The sequence below is a fragment of the Erythrolamprus reginae genome, chromosome 11 (genome assembly GCF_031021105.1).
Source record: "Erythrolamprus reginae isolate rEryReg1 chromosome 11, rEryReg1.hap1, whole genome shotgun sequence".
Classification (NCBI taxonomy): domain Eukaryota; kingdom Metazoa; phylum Chordata; class Lepidosauria; order Squamata; family Dipsadidae; genus Erythrolamprus; species Erythrolamprus reginae.
The window spans coordinates 34,699,463-34,726,796 of record NC_091960.1 but is presented as its reverse complement, the minus strand read 5'-3'; the positions used below and the strand labels follow the sequence as shown (position 1 = coordinate 34,726,796).

At 45.8% G+C, this 27,334-nt stretch overlaps 1 protein-coding gene across 2 annotated transcripts in view; it reads left to right on the top strand.

Annotated features, from left to right (window-relative positions):
* AHDC1 (AT-hook DNA binding motif containing 1) overlaps positions 1–27,334 on the top strand; it is a 359,984-nt gene that overhangs the window by 78,231 nt on the left and 254,419 nt on the right. For both annotated transcript variants that reach the window (XM_070764442.1, XM_070764441.1), the window contains exon 2: positions 13,873–13,920. In XM_070764442.1, coding sequence (XP_070620543.1) covers positions 13,873–13,920 — 48 coding nt within the window. The remainder of the gene's footprint in view (positions 1–13,872; positions 13,921–27,334) is intronic.

Sequence of the window (27,334 nt, the reverse complement as noted above, 5' to 3'; positions counted from 1 at the left end):
GCTGCAACGACTCTGGCATAAGCCAGTGAAAGTGGTCCCAGTGGTCCTTGGCATGCTGGGCGCAGTGCCAAAGGATGTCAGCGGACATTTGAAAACCATCGGAACTGACAAAATCTCCACCTGTCAATTGCAAAAGGCCGCTTTACTGGGATCGGCAAACATAATTCGCTGCTACATCACGCAGTCCTAGGTGCTTGGGAAGCGCCTGACTGGGGATGAAATACGAAATCCAGCATACTGATCTCATTGGCTGTGTTGTACTTACACCATCATCATCATCATCATCATCATCATCATCATCATCATCATCATAATATTTCATCTTCTCATTCTACCATGCCTAGCCCCCCAGCTCTACAAACTGCAATGTCAGTAGGAATAAATATTTGTAGCTTAGGGTTGAAGCTCAGAGAGCATCAAGCAGGGGTGGGCTACTACCCAGATGGGGGCGAACGCAGTGGCGTAGCGAAAACGGAGCTCCACCCAGAGCACCCAATTTGCACTGAGAGATGTTGGAAGAAAATGCATAAGCCATGCCCACAGCGTGATAGTTGAAATTTTGGTAGCCCTTCACTGGCATCAAGGAACCCACAAAGCTACAGGTTTTGGGTAACCATCGTGCCACCCAGTCAAAGAGGTTTTAGTGAAACCAGCTAATGTGATGTTCTAATCTAATATCCCATGGTAGTAATGATTCTTTATAGGGCATTTTAGTATTTTCAGCCTAGTTTTAGCTCTGGTGTGTTGGATCTAGCCAAGAAAATCATACAACTGAATAGTCTTCAACAATCTGTTCCCTTTCTACCGACTTATTTATTTATTTATTTATTGGATTTGTATGCCGCCCCTCTCCGTAGACTCGGGTAACAACAATAATAAAAAACATCATGCAAATCCAATACTAAAAACAACTAAAATACCCTTATTATAAAACTAAACATCCATATAACAAACATACCATGCATAAATTATAAAGGCTTAGGGGGAAAGAATGTCTCAATTCCCCCATGCCTGACGACAGAGGTGGGTTTTAAGGAGGTTTATTTATTTATTTATTATTTAGATTTGTATGCCGCCCCTCTCCGAAGACTCGGTTACGAAAGGCAAGGAGGGTGGAGGCAATTCTAATCTCTGGGGGAAGTTGATTCCAGAGGGTCGGGGCCGCCACAGAGAAGGCTTTTCCCCTGGGCCCCGCCAAGCGACATTGTTTTGTTGACGGGACCCGGAGAAGGCCCACTCTGTGGGACCTAACTGGTCACTGGGATTCGTGCAGCAGAAGGCGGTCCCTGAGATAATCTGGTCCGGTGCCATGAAGGGCTTTATAGGTCATAACCAACACTTTGAATTGTGACCGGAAACTGATTGGCAACCAATGCAGACTGCGGAGTGTTGGTGTAACATGGGCATATTTGGGGAAGCCCATGATTGCTCTCGCAGCTGCATTCTGCACGATCTGAAGTTTCCGAACACTTTTCAAAGGTAGCCCCATGTAGAGAGCGTTACAGTAGTCGAGCATCGAGGTGATGAGGGCATGAGTGACTGTGAGCAGTGACTCCCTGTCCAAATAGGGCCGCAACTGGTGCACCAGGCAAACCTGGGCAAACGCCCCCCTCGCCACAGCTGAAAGATGTTTCTCTAATGTGAGCTGTGGATCGAGGAGGACGCCCAAGTTGCGGACCCTCTCTGAGGGGGTCAATATTTCTCCCCCCCCCAGGGTGATGGACGGACAAATGGAATTGTCTTTGGGAGGCAAAACCCACAGCCACTCCGTCTTATCCGGGTTGAGTTTGAGTCTGTTGACACCCATCTAGGCCCCAACAGCCTCCAGACTTATTCACTTCTCGGGTTGATGTGCAAATTTTTCAAACTCTCTGGGTTGCCTTTGCTATATCTGCCTCTGATATATCTTGCCAGAAAGTTAATAAAACAACAACAACCCAAACCAACAAACCCGAAGTGATAACCTTAGGATGGAGTTTTTAAAAAGGAACGAATTGCTCTGAAGAGTATTTCTCCGCTTCTGTTCACTTTCCCTCTTTCGCTCACACCATTCAGTGCCGGGTGAATATATAAGGAAATGTTTTGAGCCTTTTGTGACCCGTCCACTTTTCACACCTGCTCTGACAGCTTCTAGTTGTGGTAAAAAGCCATATGGCATCTTAGAGATTGAAGTGGCCAGGTTGCAGAATGTACAGGACAGAAGGTGGAATTGGGTTTTTTTTAATTTTTAATTTTTAATTTTTTAATTTTTTTTATTATTTTTATTATTTTATTTTATTTATTGGTTGGTTGATTGATTGGTGAGAAGGTGGTGTCGCTCCAGCTCCAGCGGTCCTTGGATGAAGCCGATTATCTATATGGTAGATAATGTATATTTTTGTGTGCCTGTGTATATACAGTAATATGTATGTACACATACGGCATATATACATAGAATTAAATAGTATTTATTCATTCATTCATTCATTCATTCATTCATTCATTCATTCATTCGTTTTTTTATGCCGCCCTTCTCCTTAGACTTAGGGCGGCTTACAACATGTTAGCAATAGCACTTTTTAACACAGCCAGCATATGGCCCCCACAATCTGGGTCCTCATTTGACCCACCTCGGAAGGATGGAAGGCTGAGTCAACCTTGAGCCGGTGATGAGATTTGAACCGCTGACCTTCAGATCTGCAGTCAGCTTCAGTGGCCTGCAGTACAGCACTCTACCTGCTGCACCACCCCAGCTCTTATATTTTGGATATTCAGTAATAGTAAATAGATAGGAGAATTGGGTCTCTTTGAGGTGAGGAGAAGCCAGGTACCCTAACCCAAACCGTTGACGTCAAGTTGGCCACCTTTAAACCCAGCCACATGACTTTTAAGCCACCCTCCTAGTCACATGATCATCAAGCCACTCCTACCTGGTCACATGGCCAGCAAGCCACACCCACAAAATAAGCCACGGCCACAGTGCGGTAGTAAAAACCTTTTCAGCTCTTCACTATTTCAAATGGTCCCTAAGCTACTGGTCATGTCAAGCATTACCTGATTATTATCACTTTGCTAGAAACCCACATACCACATAATAACCCAGGTCAGGGTTACTGACAAAAGACAAGAGTGATGGTCAATCCTTGGTCCATACCTTGACTGGACAAACACCTGGGTCAGGTGTAGGCAAAGTTGGCTCTTCTATGTGGACTTCAACTCCCAGAATTCCTGAGCTAGCATGATTGGCTCAGGAATTCTGGGAGTTGAAGTCCACAAGTCATAAAAGAGCCAAGTTTGCCTACCCCTGACCCAGGTGTTTGTCCAGCCAAGGTATGGACCAAGGATTGACCGTCTCTCTTGTCTTTTGTCTGAAAAGGGAGCAAGCATTACAGTGGAGTGTTAGAAAAATGAAAGAAGCAAACAAGTTTGCAATCAAACGCTCTCTGAAGCAGTGATGTAGCTCTTTGGATACTGACTTTTCCGCATGAGGGACCTACCTTCCCGATGGTTGGTGCTAACAAGTCTTTCTCAACTGCACCTCGTTTATCCACACCTTCCCTCTTTCCATTTCTCTCTCCACACACAACCCCCTATTCTACGCACACACATACCTTTTGCGCCTCTAATTAGCACACTTGGCTATTCCAGGCTAATGCTTGGCCTCAGGTTATCTCCTCGGTGGGGATTAGTAGTGAATCTGGGATTGTCTGGAGTTGCTAGGTGGCCGGTGGGGGGGTGGGAGGGGCAGCCACTGGCCGCCATGATTGTGAAGTATTGATTGTTTTTTTTTAAATGATAACTATAACCTAATAAGGTTCAATAAGGTTAAATGAGGTTCAGGAGGGAAGTGTTTTTAATAGGAAAGTGAACTACAAGAACAAGGGGACACAATCTGAAGTTAGTTGGGGGAAAGATCAAAAGCAACGTGAGAAAATATTATTCGACTGAAAGAGTAGTAGATGCTTGGAACAAACTTCCAGCAGACGTGGTTGGCAAATCCACAGGAACTGAATTTAAACATGCCTGGGATAAACCTAGATCCATCCTAAGATAAAATACAGGAAATAGTATAAGGGCAGGCTAGATGGACCAGGAGGACATTTTCTGCCATCAATCTTCTATGTTTCTATGTACTACAGTGTTCCCTCAATTTCCGCTGGGGATGCGTTCCAAGACCGCCCACGAAAGTTGAATTTCCGCGAAGTAGAGATGCGGAAGTAAATGCACTATTTTTGGCTATGAACAGTATCACAAGCCTTCCCTTAACACTTTAAACCCCTAAATTGCAATTTCCCATTCCCTTAGTAACCATTTACTCACCATGTTTATTTATTAAAGTTTATTTGAAAATGCATTTATTAAAGGTGGATGAAAGTTTGGCGATGACATATGATGTCATCGGGCGGGGAAAACTGTGGTATAGGGGGGGGGGGAACCACAAAGTATTTTTTAATTAATATTTTTGAAAAACCATGGTATAGACTTTTCGCGAAGTTCGAACCCGCGAAAATCGAGGGAACACTGTATATTGTTATTGTGATTGTTGTTGTGAGTCGCCCCGAGTCCTCAGAAAGAGGCGGCATACAAATCTAATAAATTATTATTATTATTATTATTATTATTATTATTATTATCATTATGTCAGAAGATGGTCTACCACCGAACCAGGCTTCGGCCTTGCACCTCTGGGGCAAGTGGCCACCTCTGGAGGGGAATCCACCGAGTCGGGAGACGCCATTTTGTGCCGCCATGTAGCCGTAGACGGCCACCACGTGCTTCTTCTTTTCCAGACTCTTTCTGGCGAAGAAAGAAAAGGCTTTCGGGCGGGTCAGATTGTAACTCTGGGCAGGCATTTCGGCGATCAAAGGGGATTTGATGTGGAATGTCTGTGTCAGTTTAAGCACCGTGCGGGGAAGATTGAATTTGCTGCAGCAGGCAGTCGGGAGGGGCTGTTGGAGGGGGTGGGGACGGCTCCGCTTGCTCCATCCTCTCTGGATTCATGGCCACTTCCTGACCTTTAATGATTCTGTTCTCGGGGAGAGGCTGCCTGCTCAGCAGGGGAAAGGGGCACGGAGCCGAGCTCTCCGGGGAAAATGCTTGCAGCCGCCCTTCGGCTCAGCAGGTCAGCGATGAAACCGGAGGCGGGGTGGGAGGGGGCTCTCGCAACTCCCCACTTGGTATTGCTGCACACTTTGGTGGGGGCTTGGGGGGAGCAGGATTTCATGCCCGCCACCAACCTACACTGACCCTCTTTCTAAATGCCAGCCTGTGCTGCCACCAGCTGCGATGAGGCCAACTAAATCTGCTAGCTGGTAAAAACTCTCAGGATTTCTCTGTTGAATTCATTTCATTTCATTTCGTCGACTTCCATGCCGCCCAATCCCGCAAGACTCGGGGCGGCTTACAGCAGTAAAATATCAACACAATAAAAAGTCGAAAAACAATAGTAATTAAAACCCCAACTTTTCTAATGCCGAGACCCCTTAATACAGTTCCTCATATTGTGGTGACACACAACCCTAAGTCTAGCGCCAATTCTCCCAACAGAGCTTCAAGGTGATTGGCAAGAAGGTCAGAGGGACACCCCCACAGTGTTGGTTATGACCTATAAAGCCCTTCATGGCACCGGACCAGACTATCTCAGGGACCACCTTCTGCTGCACGAATCCCAGTGACCAGTTAGGTCCCACAGAGTGGGTCTTTTCCGGGTCCCGTCAACCAAACAATGTCGCTTGGCGGGACCCAGGGGAAGAGCCTTCTCTGTGGCAGCCCCGACCCTCTGGAACCAACTCCCCCCAGAGATTAGAATAGCCCCCACCCTCCTTGCCTTTCGTAAGCTGCTTAAAACCCACCTCTGCCGCCAGGCATGGGGGAACTGAGATACACTTTCCCCCTAGGCCTTTACAATTTTATGCATGGTATGTTTGTATGTATGACTGGTTTTTATATAATGGGTTTTTAACTGCTTTTTAGTATTGGATTTTGTTGTACTGTTTTACTGCTGTTGTTAGCCGCCCCGAGTCTGCGGAGAGGGGCAGCATACAAATCCAATAAATAAAAATAAATAAATAAATAAACAAACACTTGATTGGTCAGATTGTAAAAATATGTTCCAAGGCGCCAGAATAGAAGCTTTAGTTCCTAACACCATGGGAAATTTGTCTTTTCCCATGGTCTTAGGCGACCCCTGTGAAACGACCGTTCGACCCCCAAAGGGGTCCCGACCCCCAGGTTGAGAACCACTGCCATAACCCTAACCACCTATAAAGCCCTACATGGCATAGGACCAGACTATCTCCAAGACTGCCTTCTGCCGCATGGATCCCAACGTCCGGTGGGGACCCACAGAGTTGGTCTCCTTAGGGTCCCTTCGACCAAACAATGCTGGCTGGAGGGACCTAGGGGAAGAGCCTTCTCTGTGGAGGCCCCGACCCTCTGGAATCAGCTCCCCCTGGAGATTCGCACTGCCCCCACCCTCCTCGCCTTCCAAAAGAGTTTAAAAACTCATCTTTGCCGCCAGGTTTCTAGATCTTCCCCCCTGACCAATGAATGTTTTTAATATGATTGTCGAATGAATGGTAATGATAGCTTTTTCAAATTAGAATTTTAAGCATTGTTTTAATGTATTATTAATTGGATTGTTTATTACCGTTTTTCTGTTTTTTGTATATGCTGTGAGCCGCCCCGAGTCCTCCAATTAAATCTTAAATCTTAAACCCATTAAGAAAAAAACAAATCCATCTAACAACATACATACCAAACAAACATGGTGTTAAGTTCACGGCCCCCAAGCCTGTTGACAAAGCCCATTTTTTCGAAAAGCCAGTAGAGTGGGAGCATGGGAACGTCAGGGAGTGGTCGTGGTGCAGTTGGTTCCATAGAGCCGGGGCAGCAACAGAAAAGGCCCTCCCTCGTGGTCCCGCCAACCTCCCGTCGCTGCCGCTACCAGTTTACAGAACTGGGCCAAACTGGTATTTTATCAGCTTCTGGGGAAAAGGGATTGGCCCAAAGTCACCTGCCCAATCTAGCACAAGATTTATAAATCACCCCCTCCCTGTGTGTAGCCCACCATTACTAACCCGTACAACAATGAACACTTTATTATCATGATAAAACGAGTAGAAAAAAACGGTGCGTAAGCTTTCGTTCTGATTACCATTGGATTGATTATAGCAGTGTTGCTCAACTCAGCGACTTTAAAATGTATGGGCTTCAACTCCATAGAGAGCCGGGGTGGCGCAGCAGGGAGAGTGCGGTACTGCAGGCCATTGAAGCTGACTATTAGATCTGCTGGTCAGCAGTTCAAATCTCATCACTGGCTCAAGGTTGACTCAGCCTTCCATCCTTCCCAGGTGGGTCAAATGAGGACCCGGATTGTGGGGGCAATAGGCTGGCTCTGTTTTTAAAAAGTGCTACTGCTAACAATAGTCTAAGTCTAAGCCCTGAGTCTAAGGAGAAGGGCGGCATAAAAAACAAACAAACAAAGAAACAAACAAAGAAGGAAGGAAGGAAAGAGAGAAAGAGAGAGAGAGAGAAAGAAAGAAAGAAAGACAGACAGACAGAAAGAAAGAAAGAAAGAAAGAAAGAAAGAAAGAAAGAAAACCTCCCATAATTCCCCAGCCATCGTGACTGGCTGGTGAATTGTGAGAGTTGATCCACACATTTTAAAGTTGCAGAGATTGAAAAATACTGAATTATAAGGTGGTTTATAGACCACTATTGGTGTCTATGTAGGTGTTTTGTGAAAAAAAGGAGGAAACTATCCTAGGTTGTCGTGGCAGACACATCGCGATCCCACAAACAATGTTCCTCCAGGTCTACCATCCTCTGGAGTCCATTGAAGCTTCAGTGACTCCATCCAGCCACCTCGTTCTCTATCTCCCCCTACTTCTTTTACCCTCAATCTTTCTGTATTTGCATAGTACTTGTCAATATTTTGGGACCAAATTATCACTTCCTCTCTCAGTTCTTTCACAAAGCATTGCTAATAGGTTGATGATGATGATGATGATGATGATGATGATGATGATGATGATAATAATAATAATAATAATAATAATAATAATAATAATAATAATGGTACTTGGCATGCTGGGCGCAGTGCCAAAGGATCTCAGCGGACATTTGAAAGCCATTGGAATTGACAAAATCTCCATCTGTCAATTGCAAAAGGCCGCTTTACTGGGATCGGCACACATAATTCGCCGCTACATCACGCAGTCCTAGGTGCTTGGGAAGCGCCCGACTGGTGATGAAATATGAAATCCAGCATAGTGATCTCGTTTGCTGTGTTGTATTGACATGATAATAATAATAATAATAATAATAATAATAATAATAATAATAATAATAATAATAATAATAATAATAATAGACACACACACACACACACACACATATATATATGTCACATATTTTTTTTGCTGAATTTGAAAATTAAGGGAGACTAGGATAGATCTATTTCGGCCTTATTTTGGCCTCATCAGCTAGCCATACCCACTGGGACTTGAACCTGCAACCTTTGCCATGTAAGGCAGAGAATTATCCTCTAGGCCAGTGGTCCCCAACGTTTTTTCCACCAGGGACCAGTTTCAGCAAGACAATTTTTCTATGGCCCAGTGGGGGCGGAAAGGGGCGTGGTTGGGGGTGGGATTAAGCATGGGGGTGCTGGTCCTCCCCGCCCCTCTTTCCCGCCATCATCCTGTGGCCGGCAGAACCTGCCTCCCAAGCCCTCTTGCCCAGCGGGAGCTAAGCGCTGGAGAGAGGGGGTCAGGCTGGCCCTCCTGCCTCCCCCCAGCCAAAAACGCAAAAGCGCCCCGCGGCAGAAGCCAAAAGAGGCTTGAGCCTCTCGGTCCTTCCCGCCCCTCTGTCCCATCCATCGTCCTGTGGCCGGCAGAACCTGCCTCCCGAGGCCTCTTGCCCGGCGGGAGGCGAAGTGCTGGAGGGAGGGTGTGGCGGCATGAGGGCCGGCAGCTGCTGACTCCACGGACCGGTGCAACATGCCCCGCGGCCCGGTACTGGTCCGCGGCCCAGTGGTTGGGGACCCCTGCTCTAGGCTACAGTATCCAATCCTTTCAGCTCTGCACCAGGGAAGGGTTACATATTTTTGTGTCGAATCACCCTGGTGTATTGTATGTATCACATGTTTTTGCTGAAAATATATATACACATATATACATACATACATACATGCATACATGCGTACATACATACATGCATACATACATTGCTCAAAATAATGAAGGGAACACTTAAACAACAGAATATAACTCCAAGTAAATCAAACTTCTGTGAAATCAAACTGTCCACTTAGGAAGCAACACTGACTGACCATCAATTTCATTTTGTTGTCAGCCCATTCAACTTTGTACAGAACAAAGTATTCAATGAGAATATTTCGTTCCTTCAGATCTAGGATGTGTTATTTGAGCGTGCGTGTATATAAATATCCTGTTAGCAATATATATATATTGGGGAACCCATTCTCCACAAAGCCACCGAACCTGGTAAATCAAGAGAGAGCGTGTGAATCTTTGGCATAGAATTGATGTTTAAAAATGCCTTGTATAAAATACTGCTAGAAATGAGAACTAGGTTGCAGAAATCATTTATCCGAAGATAAATGGATTGATGACATGTGTGTTTAAGCAGGTCAATAGCATCCCCATGTGTGGGTTTAAGGAAAAATCACTTTAAGGGTTTATATCTATGGGTTTTCACTTGATAAGGAACAAGTAAAAGGAGATAACGAGAGATGCCAGATAAGCAGCTATTCAAACTTCTTTACAGATGTGATGGTTAAGGTTCACCAGAGTATGTTTTTAGCTTAAGACACCAAGTCCTCCTCTCTCTCTTTTAAAGATTGCATGGTAACCCTTCCAACAAGTTGGCGATTGAACAATATTCATCTATGATAAACCATGGGTTATTTGAAGCACAGAATAAATCACAGTGGCTAGATTCAGGAACCGCCTTCTGCTGCACGAATCGCAGCGACCAGTTAGGTCCCACAGAGTGGGCCTTCTCCGGGTCCCATCAATTAAACAATGTCGTTTGGTGGGGCCCAGGGGAAGAGCCTTCTCTGTGGCGGCCCCGGCCCTCTGGAACCAACTCCCCCCCCCCCGGAGATTAGAATTGCCCCCACCCTCCTCGCCTTTCGTAAGCTCCTTAAAACCCACCTCTGCCGTCAGGTATGGGGGAACTGAGATACTCTTTCCCCCTAGGCCTTTACAATTTATGCATGGTATGTTTGTTTGTAGGTATGATTGGTTTTAAAATAAGGGTTTTTTAGTGTGTTGTAGTGTTGGATTTACATGCTGTTTTTATTATTGTTGTTAGCCGCCCCGAGTCTACGGAGAGGGGCGGCATACAAATCCAATAAATAGATAGATAGATAGATAGATAGATAGATAGATAGATAGATAGATAGACAGACAGACAGACAGACAGACAGACAGACAGACAGACAGACAGACAGACAGACAGACAGACAGACAGGCAACAGACAGACAGACAGACAGACAGATAAATAAATTCATGCAACAGCAAGCTTGCTTTGAACCACAATGAGTAGGTTCAGCCAGCATATTGAACAATCAGCAAAAATTCCCCTTTTTTATTGTGTTAATGCAGGTCAGTCCAATGAATTAACAGCTGGAATGTTTCTATTTGTACTGTCACCTCAGCAGCTCTTGGAAAGTTCTAGAGTGCTCCCTGAAATCAACTTTCCACCTGATAGGATCTAATTTGAATGTCCACAGGCTATTCCCACATTCTACCAAGATGTTTCTTCATTAGTGACCTGGCTTGAACACAAGCCATTACTCTTTTCCATTCTCATTTGCTCTCCCTTTGACATCTTAACCTGATGAAAAATTGTCGAGTTTGGCTACGTAGGATACGTCCGAAATCATTTTCGGGAGTTTCTTTTATGGCCTATGTACAGTTCACTTTGCATTTTTTAATAGGAAAGTGAACACAAGAACAAGGGGGCACAATCTGAAGTTAGTTGGGGGAAAGATCAAAAGCATCGTGAGGAAATATTATTTGACTGAAAGAGTAGTAGATGCTTGGAACAAACTTCCAGCAGACGTGGTCGGTAAATCCACAGTCACTGAATTTAAACATGCCTGGGATAAACATATATCCATCCTAAGATAAAATACAGGAAATAGTATAAGGGCAGACTAGATGGACCAGGAGGTCTTTTTCTGCCGTCAGTCTTCTATGCTTCTATGTTTCTAAACAAATAAATGAATAAATAAAAGTAGACCTCTTTTTAAACTGGACAACATTCAGGCGTGGAGACTTCAGAATTCCCCACTCAGCATGTGCCCTCAATTGACCAAGTAGGAAAAACACAGAGGTAAATAGAACCGTGGACGATCTCTAAGCCAGTGTTTCCCAACCTTGGCCACTTGAAGATATTTGGACTTCAACTCCCAGAATTCACTGGCTGGGGAATTCTGGGAGTTGAAGTCCAGATATCTTCAAGTGGCCAAGGTTGGGAAACACTGCGCTTACCTGAAATTTGCTGATTTGAGAAGCTTAGAATGCATGCCAGAAGTCCATTCTTGTCTTTTCTTCGACTTACAAACTGGTGCAGACTACTACAGGTAGTCCTTGACTTATAACCAGAATTGGGACCGGGGATGTCCATTTCTAAGCAAGACCCACGGGGCTGGTGAAACAATAATAAGTGCAAGGACTGATTTTAAGTCACTTTTTCCAACAGTGATGCAAAGTCTCTCCGTGAAAGCCAGTGATAGCGAACCTTTTTGCCCTGGGGTACCGATGAATGCCACACCCATAATTCAATGCCTGGGGAGGGCAAAACCAGTTCCCCTGCCACCCGGAGGCCCTCGGGAGGCTAGAAATGGCCTGTTTCCCAACTTCTGGTGGGCCCAGTAGGCTCATGTTTCACCCTCCCTAGGCTTCTCTGCAGTCAAGGGAGGGTAAAAACGCCCTCCCCCATCCCCCTGGAGGCTCTCTGGAAGCCAAAAACGCCCTCCCAGAGCCTCTGTGTGAGCCAAAAATCAGCTGGCCGGCACACACATGCATGTTGGAGCTGAGCCAGGGCAACAGAAGAGCCCTTCTCTCCTCCACTCGAAACAGAAGACCCTACAAGACTAGACTTTCAATCCTGGGCCTAGAAAGTTTAGAACTAAGACGCCTTAAACAAGGTCTAAGTATTGCCCACAAGATCATATGCTGCAACGTCCTGCCTGTCGGCGACTACTTCAGCTTCAACCACAACAACACAAGAGCACACAACAGATTTAAACTTAATATTAACCGCTCCGAACTTGACTGTAAAAAATACGACTTCAGTAACCGAGTTGTCGAAGCGTGGAACTCATTACCGGACTCCATAGTGTCATCCCCAAACCCCCAACACTTTACCCTTAGATTATCTGCGGTTGACCTCTCCAGATTCCTAAGAAGTCAGTAAGGGGCGAGTACAAGTGCACTAGAGTGCCTTCCGTCCCCTGTCCTATTGCTCTCCTATATCTCCTATACCTTTCTTCTATTCCTATATCTCTTCTTCTATTCTTTCATTGATATGTTCTATTCCTATATCTTCTCTTCTATTATTTCTTAGATATATTTTACTATGAGTATCTCCTCTATAACCTTCATCATGTATTTTACTATGTGTATATAGATATATACCCACTAAAACCCTCATTGTATATTGGACAAAATAAATAAAAAATAAATAAATAAACAATTCACGTGCCGGCAGTAGGGTGGGGCTGATGTCCGGATAGGCGGGGGCACAGTGGGGTAGCAAAAATGGAGCTCCACCCCAGAGCCCCCAATTTGCACAGAAAGATGTTGAAAGAAAATGCAGGGCGTCCTGCATAAGCCACGCCCACAGTGTGGTAGTAAAAAATTTGGTAACCCTTCACCGGCCGGCAGATATGGCTCCGCACGCCACCTGCGGCACCCGTCGCATAGGTTCGCCCTCACCGTGCTAATCCAAGGACTACGATTACTTCCTCCTTGGTGCAGGCCTGCTAAAACTACTTCCTGCAGATAGACAGATTTACATCAAGGAGGAAGAACGGCTCCCTAAATTAATTCTGCGGTGTGTAGAAAATAACTGCGGTTGGCGTGAGCCAGATGCATTTCCACCAAGCGAGCGTCCCGTTTAGAATTGCAGGGTTTCCACAGTGGCTTTCTACTTTTAGAAACATAGAAGATTGATGGCAGAAAAAGACCTCATGGTCCATCTAGTCTGCCCTTATACTCTTCCCTGTATTTTATCTTAGGATGGATAGATGTTTATCCCAGGCATGTTTAAATTCGATTGCTATGGATTCTTCCTTCTTTCCTTCCTCCTCTTCCTTCCTTCCTTTTCTTTCTTTCCTTCCTTCTTTCTTTCCTCCCTCCCTCATTCATAGAAACAAAGAAGACTGACGGCAGAAAAAGACCTCATGGTCCATCTAGTCTGCCCTTATACTATTTCCTGTATTTTATCTTACAATGGATATATGTTTATCCCAGGCATGTTTAAATTCAGTTACTGTGGATTTACCAACCATGTCTGCTGGAAGTTTGTTCCATGCATCTACTACTCTTTCAGTCAAATAATATTTTCTCACGTTGCTTTTGATCTTTCCCCCAACTAACTTCAGATTGTGTCCCCTTGTTCTTGTGTTCACTTTCCTATTAAAAACACTTCCCTCCTGAACCCTATTTAACCCTTTAACATATTTAAATGTTTCGATCATGTCCCCCCTTTTCCTTCTGTCCTCCAGACTATACAGATTGAGTTCATGAAGTCTTTCCTGATACGTTTTATGCTTAAGACCTTCCACCATTCTTGTAGCCCGTCTTTGGACCCGTTCAATTTTAGCCCAACTCTTGTTTGTTCGTTTTTTCCCCCAGGTGGTGGAGGATGTGAAGAAACCTGGAGGATCGCCTTCGCAGAACCAGGTATTTGTCGATCACCCTGCTTCCCACATTGCATGCAGTCTCCTGACTACCCGAACGGTGCCTTGTTTATAACAGTGTTTCCTAACCTTGGGCACTTGAAGATATCTGGACTTCAACTCCCAGAATTCCCCAGCCAGCGAATGCTGGCTGGGGAATTCTGGGAGTTGAAGTCCAGATATCTTCAATTGCCCATGGTTGGGAAACACTGGTTTACAAAAAGGCCTCGCTTAGGCAGATGCCCCTTCCTGTTTCACTGGTTAGAGAAGCTTTGGGGCAGATATGACAACTCCTGTGGGGAGATTAAAAGAAGTCCCACAAATAAGTCCTTATCTGGCTCGAATGTAGCAAGTCTCAAGACTTTGCTAATAATCTCCTAGCCGTCTCCTGAGATTTGAAGGTGGGATGTGGTTGCTATGCTCTTCAACATGCTTGGTTAGTCCAAGACTTACCGAGCTGGAAGCCGGGCCCTGAGTAAATGGCCCTTCGCCCTCTGCCTCTGACCCACAAGTTCGTCGGTCGGGGAAGTTGTGCCTCGGTTTGTCCCTCTTGCCGGCTGCAATATATACAGTGACACCTCGTCTTACAAACGCCTCGTCATACAAACTTTTCGAGATACAAACCCGGGGTTTAAGATTTTTTTGCAAACTATTTTAACCTTACAAACCCACCGCCGCCGCTGGGATGCCCCACCTCCAGACTTCCATTGCCAGCGAAGCACCTGTTTTTGCGTGCTGGGATTCCCCTGAGGCTACCCACCATGGGAAACCCCACCTCTGGACTTCCGTGTTTTTGTGATGCTGCAGGGGAATCCCAGCAGGTGAATCCCAGCAGCGCAAAACGGGTGCTTCGCTGGCCACGGAAGTCTGCAGGTGGGGTTTCCCATGGAGGGGAGCCTCAGGAGAATCCCAGCAGTGCAAAAACGGGCTCTTCGGCTGGCAAAAGGGGTGAGTTTTGGGCTTGCACGCATTAATCGCTTTTCCATTGATTCCTATGGGAAACACTGTTTCATCTTACAAACTTTTCACCTTAAGAACCTCGTCCCGGAACCAATTAAGTTTGTAAGACGAGGCATCACTGTATTCCCAAGACCCAAGTCTGGCGGCCAAGGAGTTAACATCTTTCTCTGCAGCACACAGGTGTATCCGGAACATGGAGGGCTCTTTGTGTGTGGGGCGTGTGTATGTGTGTGTAGAAGAGACCAAGGGAGGCAGCCAGTGCTGGCAACAGGGAAAAAGGGGGGAGTTGTGTATCAGCAGCCTCTTTGTGTCCCTTGCACATCATTAGTGAGTCAAACGCACTGAGGGGAAAATAACCTGGTGGAGCTGGAATTAACCCCGTGGCAGCTGATGGATGGCGGCAGTGGGTGGAAAAAGGATTGAGACTTGCTTGTGCAGGTTTATGACTGGTTGTAGATGGAGAGGAGGGGAGGCTGAGGAGGGAAAGCTCTTAAAGAAAGGAGGCTGAGTGGGGGGGGGGAACAAGGTTGGAGAAAGGAGTTTATTGCACCCCCACCCTCTTTCTTCCTCCGCCACCAAATTTGGCTTTTTTTTTGCCAGCCCACTGATGCTTGTTGGGTGTAATGAGCTGCTACAGCACAAGACCCAAGATTAGAGGCATCATCGCAGGGTTGTGGGGCGAGGGGTGTGTGTGTGTGTGTGGAGAGTGAGAGGCGGTCATGCTCGTTGTGCCGTCCCTTAACATCTGTCCGTTCCACGCACACACACGCAAACGTCTCTAATTCTGCTGGGTTCACAGGGCTACGCAATCCAGAATTGGCCCTGGGGGAGACAGAGGGCGTGCTGGAGGCTTGTTTACAAGGCGGTGTAGGCAGAGGGTGGGCCGCGAAGGTGGAGCAGGTGACGTCTGCTCGCCCCCGTGGCTCTGAGTGGTAGCGGAGTCCAGGGTGATTTTGCTACTGCACCTGGGCAGGTAGCAAAATCACACGCGGAGATGGAGGTGCGCCCGTGTTTCGATGCGGTTTTTTGCTTCCATGTGTATGGGCTCACCTGCGTCTCCGTGCGAGATTTTGCTACCTGCACAGGTGCACTAGCAAAATCACGCTGGAGTCCGCTACCAGTTAGAGCCACGGGGGCGAGCACACGGCACTGTTCCACCTTAGCAGCCCACCTCTGTGAGTAGGGCGTCACCAATTTGACAGGTCCTTCCCGGAAAAATGCCCAGCTGTGCAGAGCGGTATAGGGGGGGGCGCATATGTGTCTAGGGCAGGTAAGCAGAACCCAAGATGCTTCTATCGGAGAACCCTCCCAAGTCCAAGGTTCTTGAGCAGGGGTCTCCAACCATTGCAACTTTTAAGACTCGTGGTGGGCTACGAGCCGGAACACTAAATTGCGCTCAACGTTGCGACTCGTAAGTGCTTGCGGGGCCAGTGCGATTTTGCTGCTGCACCTGTGGAGATAGCAAAATCGCGCATGGAGCCGCAGGTGCGCCCGTGTTTCAGCATACACGGAAGCAAAAAAACCTCACCGAAACACGGGCACACCTGCAGCTCTGTGCGCGATTTTGCTGCCTTCACAGGCACATTGTAATATTGTTCCATTGTAGTATTCTTTTTATTGTTGTTGTGAGCTGCCCCGAGTCTTCGGAGAGGGGCGGCATACAAATCTAATAAATAATAATAATAATAATAATAATAATAATATTATTATTATTATTATTATTATTATTATTATTATTATTATTATTACAGCAGCAAAATCGTTCTGGCCCCGCAAGCACTTACGAGTTGCCGCGGCAAGAGCAATTTAGCATTCTGGCTCGTAGTCCACCGCTGCTCGTGGACTTCAACTCCCAGAATTCCTCAAACCAGTTAAGCTGGGAGTTGAAGTCCAGGAGTCTTAAAAGTTGCCAAGGTTTTAGAGACCCCTGTTCTAGAGTGCCGGGTGCAATTAAAAAGGGCAGATTTCGGTCCCTTCCCGCGGTAGTTTTGGCAAACAGCCCCAGTGCAATAATTCCTGCTTGAAAATGGGGTGGGGGTCCTTCAGTGTTTGGTGGGTGACCCTCCCTCCTCTTGAAAGGACCCAGCTGAAATCCTGATCTGTTGTCACACTGCAAGATAACTGGGGGGGGGGGGGGGCAGCTAATTGTAGTGTCCAGGGCAGCAGATTACAGTGTTAAAGTGAGGAATAAGCAGCAGGAACAGATGAGCTCTTCTTAAAGCAACAGCACCTCCTGTTTTCAGACTTTTGATTATTAATATAATTAAGATGCCGGTAAGACAGAAAAAAACAGGAAGTGCTCACAGCAGGTCGGAGAGCCCGCTCTGGCCTGGGTGAAGAGGGGTTGAAAGGAAGGAAGAGTTTGGTGGTGCTGTTAAGCCTTCCTGTTGTGGGATTCCTCCTCCCCTCACCCCCCACTCCCAAGTTTCCTTTGCTTCAATTTCTGCCCTCTTTCTCACAATCCTATTATGCCCATTCTAGGCTCTGCAGATTTGTATGTCTCATTCAATGGGTGTGGAGGGCTATGATGGGACTGGGGTACTTCATTCACCTTTTATATGAAAGATGCACCTGAGACAATAGGTTTTGCAAACCGGAGTCCATTGTTTTTATTTTTTTTAAATAATCTTTATTAAGTTTCTGCATCTAAAAGCAATCTAAACCAGCAAAACATACAGAGTGAAAAAAGGAAGAAAAATGAAGGATAGATAGACAAATCAGCTTATAAACCTATAGAACATAGAGAGCATTCAATTTTAGTGATATATTTATTTATTCTATAAAAGACATAATTTGTCAACCATATTGTTGACTATCTCTATCAAGCTACCTGCGATTATTTGTATCTAGTGTGTGGAATTGTGTGTTTATTTTCTTTAGTTCTGTATACTATATTGTACTCATTTTTGATACTTCTGAGGAAGGTACGAATTCGATTTATGGTGCAGTGTTTCTATATTTTCATTTTATTTGGGTATGAAGGGAAGGAGGGTCTAGCTTTACTTTTCCTTTAGGTTTTTAATGTAATTTTTTTCTGAGTTATTTGTACCAATTTTCCCATATTTGGCAAAATTCGGATTTATCTTTTCCCTGTACTTCCAAAGTCATTTCGGTCATTTCTGCAGACTCAAGGACCTTAATTGTGAAGCTTAAAGTTGTGGGGGCTGTTTCTGTTTTCCAATTTTGTGCATAGAGCAATCTTGCTGCCGTTATAATAGGGAGGATGAAATATTTGTCTTCATTTTTAAATTCCTGCCTTGCAATACCAAGAAGGAAAAGTTCAGGTTTTGAAAGGATTGTCTGTGCCACAATTTCCTCTTTTGCTTTTGCGCCAAATTTTTTTTAGCAACTGGGCAAGTCCACCATAAGTGGTAGTAGGTCCATTGGAGCAATGGAGTCCATTGTTTTTAATTGTGACCATTCAACGATCACATTGAATCACATTGTTGCAAGGATCGCATTGCAGTAAACAAAGACCTAACCTTCAGTTTTGCAGCTACTAAGATTGTTGGGCGAGCAGGCACAAAAACAGACGGGGATATGATTGAAGCCTGGGAAAGGAGCCCCCTCATCAATCAACAGGAAACACCGATTTATCTCCATTTAATCAAAATACCCCACATTTTTTGGACTATAAGACACACCTACATTTACAAGAGGAAAACGACAACAAAAAATGCCTCTGCACACCCATTTTTGAGGCCTTTCTACCCTTTTTTCAGGCCTTTCTTTGGCCTGTTTTGGAGGCTTTTTTGGGCTTGTTTTTGAGGCTTTTTCCGGCTTATTTGGGGGCTTTTTACAGCTAATTTTTGAGGCTTCCTTGGCCTACTTTTTGGCCTTTTTGGTTCATTTTCAAAGCTTTTTTTGGGCCCATTTTTTCAAAACTGTCTGAAAAAAGCCCCAAAAACAGGGTGTGTGGAGACAAAAACATGGCCTGCGGATGGGCAGGGCTTCAGCAATATTTGGTCCATAAGACACAAAGACATTTCCCTGTTGCCGGCCGGCATTGCAATTTTGAGAGGAGTTTCCAGTTTGGATTTTAGGGTGTATCAGGAGGAGACTCTATGGCAGAATCTGTTTTTCCTCAGGTGCCGAAAGAGCATGCGCACATGCTATTGTGCATGCATGAGTGCCTACACCCATAATTCAGTGCCTGGGGAGGGAGAAAACAGCTTCCCCCACTTCCTGGAGGCCCTCTGGAGGCCAAAAACAGCCTCTTTCCCAACTTCTGGTGGGCCCAGTAGGCTCATGCTTCGCCCTCCCCAGGCTCCAAAGGCTTTCCTAGAGCCAGGGGAGGGTAAAAACACCCCCCCACCCCCTGGAGGCTCTCTGGAAGCCAAAAATGCCCTCCCAGAACCTCTGTGTGAGCCAAAATCAGCTGGCTGGCACACACATGCATGTTGGAGCTGAGCTAGGGCAATGGCTCGTGTACCTGCCGATATAGCTCCACCTGTGCCATGGGTTCGCCATCACTGCTCTATGGCAAGGGGTGGATTTTCCAGTTATGTCCACAATTGATAGGGCTTTTGGTTATGACTGGTTGAGGAAAAAGGACGCCGCGCTAGGAGGAGGCTATGGTGGGGGAACTGGACTTCCGGTCAACTCCAGAACTGAACCGGGGGAATTCCAGTTAAGACCTTTGTGGCTCTTTCAATGTTTAAGGTTGCCGACCTCTGGTCTAGATCAACATCAGATGCTGTCAGGCCCCCAAATTACAGCCTTACATTGGTGCGTCAATCTCAAGGGATCCCACAACCTCCCCTCTGCTTTCTTCCAACCTCTGTAAGCCCATGGGCTCTTGTCTTGGGTAAGCTGGCTCGGTGCAAGAATTGATGTGCTGCAGGGGTCAACGTCAGCCTCTGTGAAAGGCCCTTTGTGTAGCGAGCTTGTCCCTACCTCCCTAGCCAGTCTGACAACTCGGTTCCCTAGGTTATGCCCCTGCTTCAGGACCTATTCCCCATTTTGAAAACACTTTTGTTTGGAGGTGGGGTGGGGAGTGAATTGGTCTGCACCTGCATTTCTGCTGATTTCTTGATGGGAATAAGGAGGCTCTTGACTCCCAGGGTTTTACGGTATCCCCCCCCCCCTTCTGTGTACTTAGCCCGGGCTCCAAAACAAAGCGGGCTGCTTTGCTAGAGCAGTATATTCTTCTTCTTCTTCTTCTTCTTCTTCTTCTTCTTCTTCTTCTTCTTCTTCTTCTTCTTCTTCTTCTTCTTCTTTTTCTTCTTCTTCTTCTTTTTCTTCTTCTTCTTCTTCTTCTTCTTCTTCTTCTTCTTCTTCTTCTTCTTCTTCTTCTTCTTCTTCTTCTTCTTCTTCTTTTTCTTCTTCAGTTGGAAGGGACCTTGGAGGTCTTCTAGTCCAACCCCCTGCTTAGGCAGGAAACCCTACACTACTTGAGACAAATGGTTATCCAACATCTCCTTAAAAACTTCCAGTATTGGCGGATTCACAACTTCTTGAGGCAGGCAGTTCCACTGATTAATTGTTCTAACTGTCAGTTCTGTTAGAACTGACTAACTGTTAGTTCTAAGTTACTTCTCTCCTTGCTTAGTTTCCACCCATTGCTTCTTGTCCTACCCTCAAGTGCTTTGGAGAATAGGTTGACTCCTTCTTCTTTGTGGCAACCCCTGAGATGCTGGAACACTGCTATCACGTCTCCCCTGGTCCTTCTTTTCACTAAACCAGCCATGCCCAGTCCTTGCAACCACCTGGTGCACCAGTTGCGGCCCTATTTGGACAGGGAGTCATTGCTCACAGTCGCTCATGCCCTCATCACCTCGAGGTTCGATTACAGCAATGCTCTCTACATGGGGCTTCCAAGCCATCGTGGGGCTTCCAAGATTCGCCCACGTTTCTTGGCTTGCATTGGCTGCCAATCAGTTTCTGGTCACAATTCAAAGTGTTGGTCATGACCTTTAAAGCCCTACATGGCAATGGACCTGAGTACCTCTGGAACTGCCTGCTACCGCACGAATCCCAGCGACCGATAAGGTCCCACAGAATTGGCCTTCTCCGGGTCCTGTCGACTAAACAATGTCATTTGGCGGGCCCCAGGGGAAGAGCCTTCTCTGTGGCAGCCCCGGCCCTCTGGAACCAACTCCCCCCGGAGATTAGAACTGCCCCCACCCTCCCTGTCTTTTGTAAACTACTCAAGACTCATTTATACCGCCAGGCATGGGGGAGTTGAGATAGCTCTTTCCCCTAGGCCATTACAAGTTATGCATGGTATGTTTGTGTGTATGTTTGGTTTTATAATAGGGGTTTTTAGTTGTTTTTATTATTGGATTGTATATGTTGTGTTTATTATTATTGTTAGCCGCCCTGAGTCTGCGGAGAGGGGCGGCATATAAATCCAATAAATTATTATTATTAATTATTATTATTCATATGTTTTAGCCTCCAGTCTCCTAATCATCTTTGTCCCCCATGTGCCTCAGCCAAAAAGAGATAAAGTTTTGCAGGATGTCACCCAATAACCCATCCTCAAGAGGGAATGAAAATCTTGATCATGAAATATTGCAGAACCAAAACACTTCTATTTTAAGTGCATAGGTTTTTTTTCTTTCGTCCTATCGCTGTGATTGTGTTCCATTCCGCCAAGCTTTGTTGTGTACTTCTCCAAAAGGAAAAAAAAAATCCATATGGGATTGATGAGTCTTAGAGAAATGGACCTTTTAAAGCAACGGCAAGTTTCAAAGAAAATAAGAATTTACTTGCATACAAAAGCATCCGCCAGCTACTGAAACTATCTCTAATGCTCTTATGATCCTTTTCAGCTCGACTGCCTTTGTACTGTGTATCTGCTGGGCATAGACCTCATTTACTAGTAAATACATAAGATAGATAAACAAGTGTGTTTAATACAGCATTGTTTTGTGTGTGGTTTTTTTTAATATGACGTTCTGACTTTTAATTTTTTTTCCCTATGATTTACTACATTTATTACAATGCCATATACCTCCCAGAGACCAATTAGATTACAAGAAGTTGGCCTCCTCCAGATCCCATCGACTAAGCAACGCACGTTGACGCGCCCACAGGGGAGAGCCTTCTCTGTGGCTGCTCCGACCTTATGGAATCAACTAAGCCCCTCCCCCTTGATGCCCGTGCTGCTCCCACCCTTCTGTCCTTCTGAAAGGCTGTAATACCTGGCTTTGTTGGCAAGCCTGGGGACCATGAATACAGTGATCCCTCGGTTAGCGCGGGGGTTACGTTCCAAGACCTCCCGCGCTAACTGATTTCCGCGTTATACTGGATGCGGAAGTAAAAACACCATCTGCGCATGCGCGCCCTTTGTTCCATGGCCGCACATGCGCAGAAGGTGGAGCGACGCAAGTTCGGAGGCTGGCAATGCAATGGTGATTTTTCCGGGCTCCTCGCCGCTACCCACAGGGCAGCGCTGGCGGCAATGGCAATGGCAACCCTCCCTCCTTCCCTCCTTCCCTTCTCTCCCTCCCTCCTTCCCTCCTTCCTTCCTCTCACCGGCTTTCTTGGGGCAGCGCTGGCGGCAATGGCAATGGCAACCCTCCCTCCTTCCCTTCTCTCCCTCCCTCCTTCCTTCCCTCCTTCCCTTCTCTCCCTCCCTCCTTCCCTCCCTCCTTCCCTTCTCTCCCTCCCTGGTCGAGATTTTGGCCAATCAGCAATCAGTATGACGTCATCGGGCGGGGAAAACCGTGGTGTAGGAAAAAAAACGCGGACTTATTTTTTAATTAATATTTTTTGAAAAACCGCGTTGCAGCGTTTCGCGCTAATCGAGAACGCGCAAATCGAGGGATCACTGTATAACATCACATCTGATTTGTAACTGATTCTGTATGTATGTGGGTTTGATTGGATAGTTTGTTAGAACTTATTATGGGTTTTTACTGTTCTTATTACTAATATTTGACTTTATTTATTGTATTTACTTTTTACTGTTGTATGCCGCCCTGAATCCCATTGGGTAGCATAGAAGTCAAATTAATTAAATTAAATTAATTAAAATTACTTTTATAGGTAGTTCTCAACTTGAGTTTTGATGTCTATGCATCTTAAAGTGGCTAGAATTGAGAAACACTAGGCTGCAGAGTTTCAAATACCCCATGTTGTGGGGACCTGATTATTATCTTAGGATGGTCACAATTCAAAGTGTTGGTAATGACCTATAAAGTCCTACATGGCATCTGGCCAGAATACCTCCGAGACCGTCTTCTGCCGCACGAATCCCAGCAGCCGATAAGGGTAGGTGTTTAAACAGTTTATGTCCAGGATGTGAGGGATCAGTAAATATTTTCACATTGTATAATGCAGTGTTTCCCATCCTTGGCCACTTGAAGATATCTGGACTTCAACTCCCAGAATTCCCTAGCCAGCGAATGCTGGCTGGGGAATTCTGGGAGTTGAAGTCCAGATACCTTCAAGTGGCCAAGGATGGGAAACACTGGTATAATGTATTTCTCAAATTATTTTTCTTCTCCCCCCCCCTTTTTTTTTTTTACTATTCTTCTTCAGATAGTTTGATTTCTTGGTGTTGGATTTGATTTGTATGCACCAAATCAATTCTGACTCCCAGAGGCTTAAAACACCCAGGGTTCAGCAGCACACACATCTAATCCATCCATCTATAACCTGGATTGACAGTTCACGGATTGCGAGAACCCCCAGATATTACGCTATTCTTCCCTTCAGGCACTGCTTCCTGTCGGGGAAAACTGTTCTTTTGAACCTCTGCTCAAGTTTCGAGTGGGCGCTGCAGACAAAATTGTTTTGAAGTGTTTGCTGAAAAAAAGGAATGGCTCGCCGAATTCAAAATCTTGGTGCTCCGAGCTGCTTCCCCCTTGGAGCTGAGGTCTGATCTGGCTAACAAACTTGCTTGTGAATTTGAAAATTAAGGGAGACTAGGATAGATCTATTTCGGCCTTATTTTGGCCTCATCAGCTAGCCATACCCACTGGGACTTGAACCTGCAACCTTTGCCTTGTAAGGCAGAGAATTATCCTCTAGGCCAGTGTTTTTCAACCAGTGTGCCGTGAGACATGGTCAGGTGTGCCGCGAAGCTCAGAGAGAGAAAGAAAACGAGAGAGAGAGAAAGAAAGAAAGAGAGAGAGAAAAAGAGAAAGAGAGAGAAAGCAAGCGAGAGAGAGAAAGAAAACAGAGAGAGAGAGAAAGAGAGAGAGAGAGAGAAATAAAGCAAGAGAGAGAGAAAGCAAGAGAGGGAAAAAGAAAGAGAATGAGAGAAAGAAAGAAAGAAAGAGAGAGAGAGAGAGAAAGAGAGGGAGGGAAGGTGGGAGAGAGAAAGACATAGAGGGAGGGAGGGAGAGAGAAAGAGAGCAAAAAAGAGGAAGGAAGAGAGAAAGAAAGGGAAGGAGAGAGAGAGAAAAGAGAAAGAGAGAAAGAGGGAGGGAGGGAGAGAGAAATAGAGCGAAAGGGAGGAAGAGAGAGAGAATTTCTTTGTCCAAACTTTTTTCAGCCGCCCCCCCATCCCCACTCAATGTGCCCCATGGTTTTTGTAAATGTAAAAAATGTGCCGTGGCTCAAAAAAGGTTGAAAATCACTGCTCTAGGCTACAGTATCCAATCCCTTCAGCTCTGCACCAGGGAAGGGTTACATATTTTTGTGTCGAATCACCCTGGTGTATTGAAGGAACATCACAGCTCCTTAATATATATTTATATTTATTTATTTATTTATTTATTCGATTTTTATGCCGCCCTTCTCCTTAGACTCAGGGCAGCTTACAACATGTTAGCAATAGCACTTTTTAACAGACCCACCTCGGAAGGATGGAAGGCTGAGTCAACCTTGAGCCGGTGATGAGATTTTAACCGCTGACCTTCAGCTCTACAGTCAGCTTCAGTGCCCTGCAGTACAGCACTCTACCTGCTGCGCCACCCCGGCACATCATATTATTTTTGAACCCTGAAATAAGCACTTGGCCTTATGGCCATGCAACCTGAAGCCCGATTGGGCTTATTTTTATTTATTTATTAATTATTTTATTAGAGTTGAAAGGGACCCTGCGGGTCATCAGGTCCAACCCCCTCTGCTCAAGCAGGAAACCCTACAATTCCCCAGCCAGATGGCGGTCCAGTTTCCTCTTGAATATATGTCCAGAGTTGGGGCATTCACAACCTCCACTGGCAGGCTGTTCCACTGGTTGATCGCTCTGACCGTCAAGAAGGTCTTCCTTATTTCCAGGTTGAATCTCTCCTTGGTCAGCTTATGGCCATATTATCAGGGGATGTCTTATTTTGGGGGGAAAGACGGTAAAAGATAGATGGATGGTTAGATGGATAGATAGTAGATGATAGATAGATAGATAGATAGATAGATAGGGAGGTAAGTAGGTAAGGTAGGTAAGGTAGGTAAGTAGGTTTTCCCGAAAATAAACCCTGTCTTATTTTTTTTGAACCCTAAAATAGGCACTTGGCCTTATTGCCATGCAATCAAAACCCCTTATCAGGGGAAGCCTTATTTTAGCAATATAGCTTAGACTTATATACCGCTTCACAATGCTTTTACAGCCCTCTCTAAGCAGTTGACAAAGTCAGCATATATTGCCCCCAACAATCTGGGTCCTCATTTTACCCACCTCGGAAGGATGGAAGGCTGAGTGAACCTTGAGCCTGATGAGATTTGAACTGGTGAATTACAGTCAGCAGAAACAGCTTGCAGTACTGTACTCTAACCACTGTGCCACCAAGGCTCATAATTTTGGGGGAGAACAAGGTAGAAGATGGATGGATAGATGGATGATAGATAGATAGATAGATAGATAGATAGATAGATAGATAGATAGAATGGATGATGGATGGATGGATGGATGGATGGATGATAGATAGATAGATGGATGGATGATAGGTAGGTAAGGATAGATGGAGTGGCTGTGGGTCTTGCCTCCCAAGGACAATTCCATCTGTCCGTCCATTACCCTGGGGGGAGAATCATTGACCCCCTCAGAGAGGGTTCGCAACTTGGGCGTCCTCCTAGAACCACAGCTCACATTAGAGAAACATCTTTTAGCTGTAGCGAGGGGGGCGTTCACTCAGGTTCGCCTGGTGCACCAGTTGCGACCCTATTTGGACCGGGAGTCACTGCTCACAGTCACTCATGCCCTCATCACCTCGAGGCTCGACTAATGTAACGCTCTCTACATGGGGCTACCTTTGAAGAGTGTTCGGAAACTTCAGATCGTGCAGAATGCAGCTGCGAGAGCAATCATGGGCTTTCCCAAATATGCCCATGTCACACCAACACTCCGCAGTCTGCATTGGTTGCCGATCAGTTTCCGGTCACAATTCAAAGTGTTGGTTATGACCTATAAAGCCCTTCATGGCACCGGACCAGATTAGCTCAGGGACCGCCTTCTGCCACACGAATCCCAGTGACCAGTTAGGTCCCACAGAGTGGGTCTTCTCCGGGTCCCGTCAACCATGTCGTTTGGCGAGACCCAGGGGAAGAGCCTTCTCTGTGGCAGCCCCAGGCCTCTGGAACCAACTCCCCCCAGAGATTAGAATTGCCCCCACCCTCCTTGCCTTTCGTAAGCTGCTTAAAACCCACCTCTGCTGCCAGGCATGGGGGAATTGAGATACACTTTCCCCCTAGGCCTTTAAAATTTTATGCATGGTATGTCTGTATGTATGATTGGTTTTTTATATAATGGGTTTTAACTGTTTTTAGTATTGGAATATACTGTTTTGTTACTGTTGTTAGCCGCCCCGAGTCTGCGGAGACGGGCGGCATGCAAATCCAATAAATAATATTAATATTATTATTATTATTAATAATAATAATAATAATAATAATAATGGATGGATGGATGGATCAGAGAGAGAGAGAGAGAGAGAGAGAGAGAGAGAGAGAGAGAGAGAGACCATGTTTTCCCGAAAATAAAACCCTGTCTTATATGTTTTTTGGAACCCTGACATAAGCACTGGACCTTATTCACATTCACTCAAAAACCTGATTGGGCTTCTTATCGGGAGATGTCTTATTTTGGAGGAAACAGGGTTTCACCCAACAAGGATGCTCTGTCTGTCAGGAATAGCCATTTCCCCTGGTGGTCCAGGTGGACTGCCATTATTCAGCCCAAAGGGCACTTTGACCACACAACTTTTTACCTTGCTTGCGACCAATACACAGGGACGTCCCTGGCCTATAGCCACCCTTCTGTCCCCCCACTTCTCGCTCTGCCGCTCTGTTTTGCCTTATCCAAGGGGCCTTCGTCGTTTTGCATTCATTGAAGTGTGTGTCCCAAGGTGAAACAATGGGGGAGGGGTTGGGGGCTGCATTCAGTGGGGCTCGGGAGGAGGGGTCACACTGAGTGGGACAATTATGCAAAAGTGGGGGGCAGGTCCACATTATGCGTGGGGGGGCAGTCAGCTTCCCCCCACCCCCTTTTTTGAGCTTTTCAGCTTTTGGAGAGAGTGGGATTAAAGGTTTTGTTGGAGGGGGGTGTTTCTCTTTCTTTCTTTCTTTCT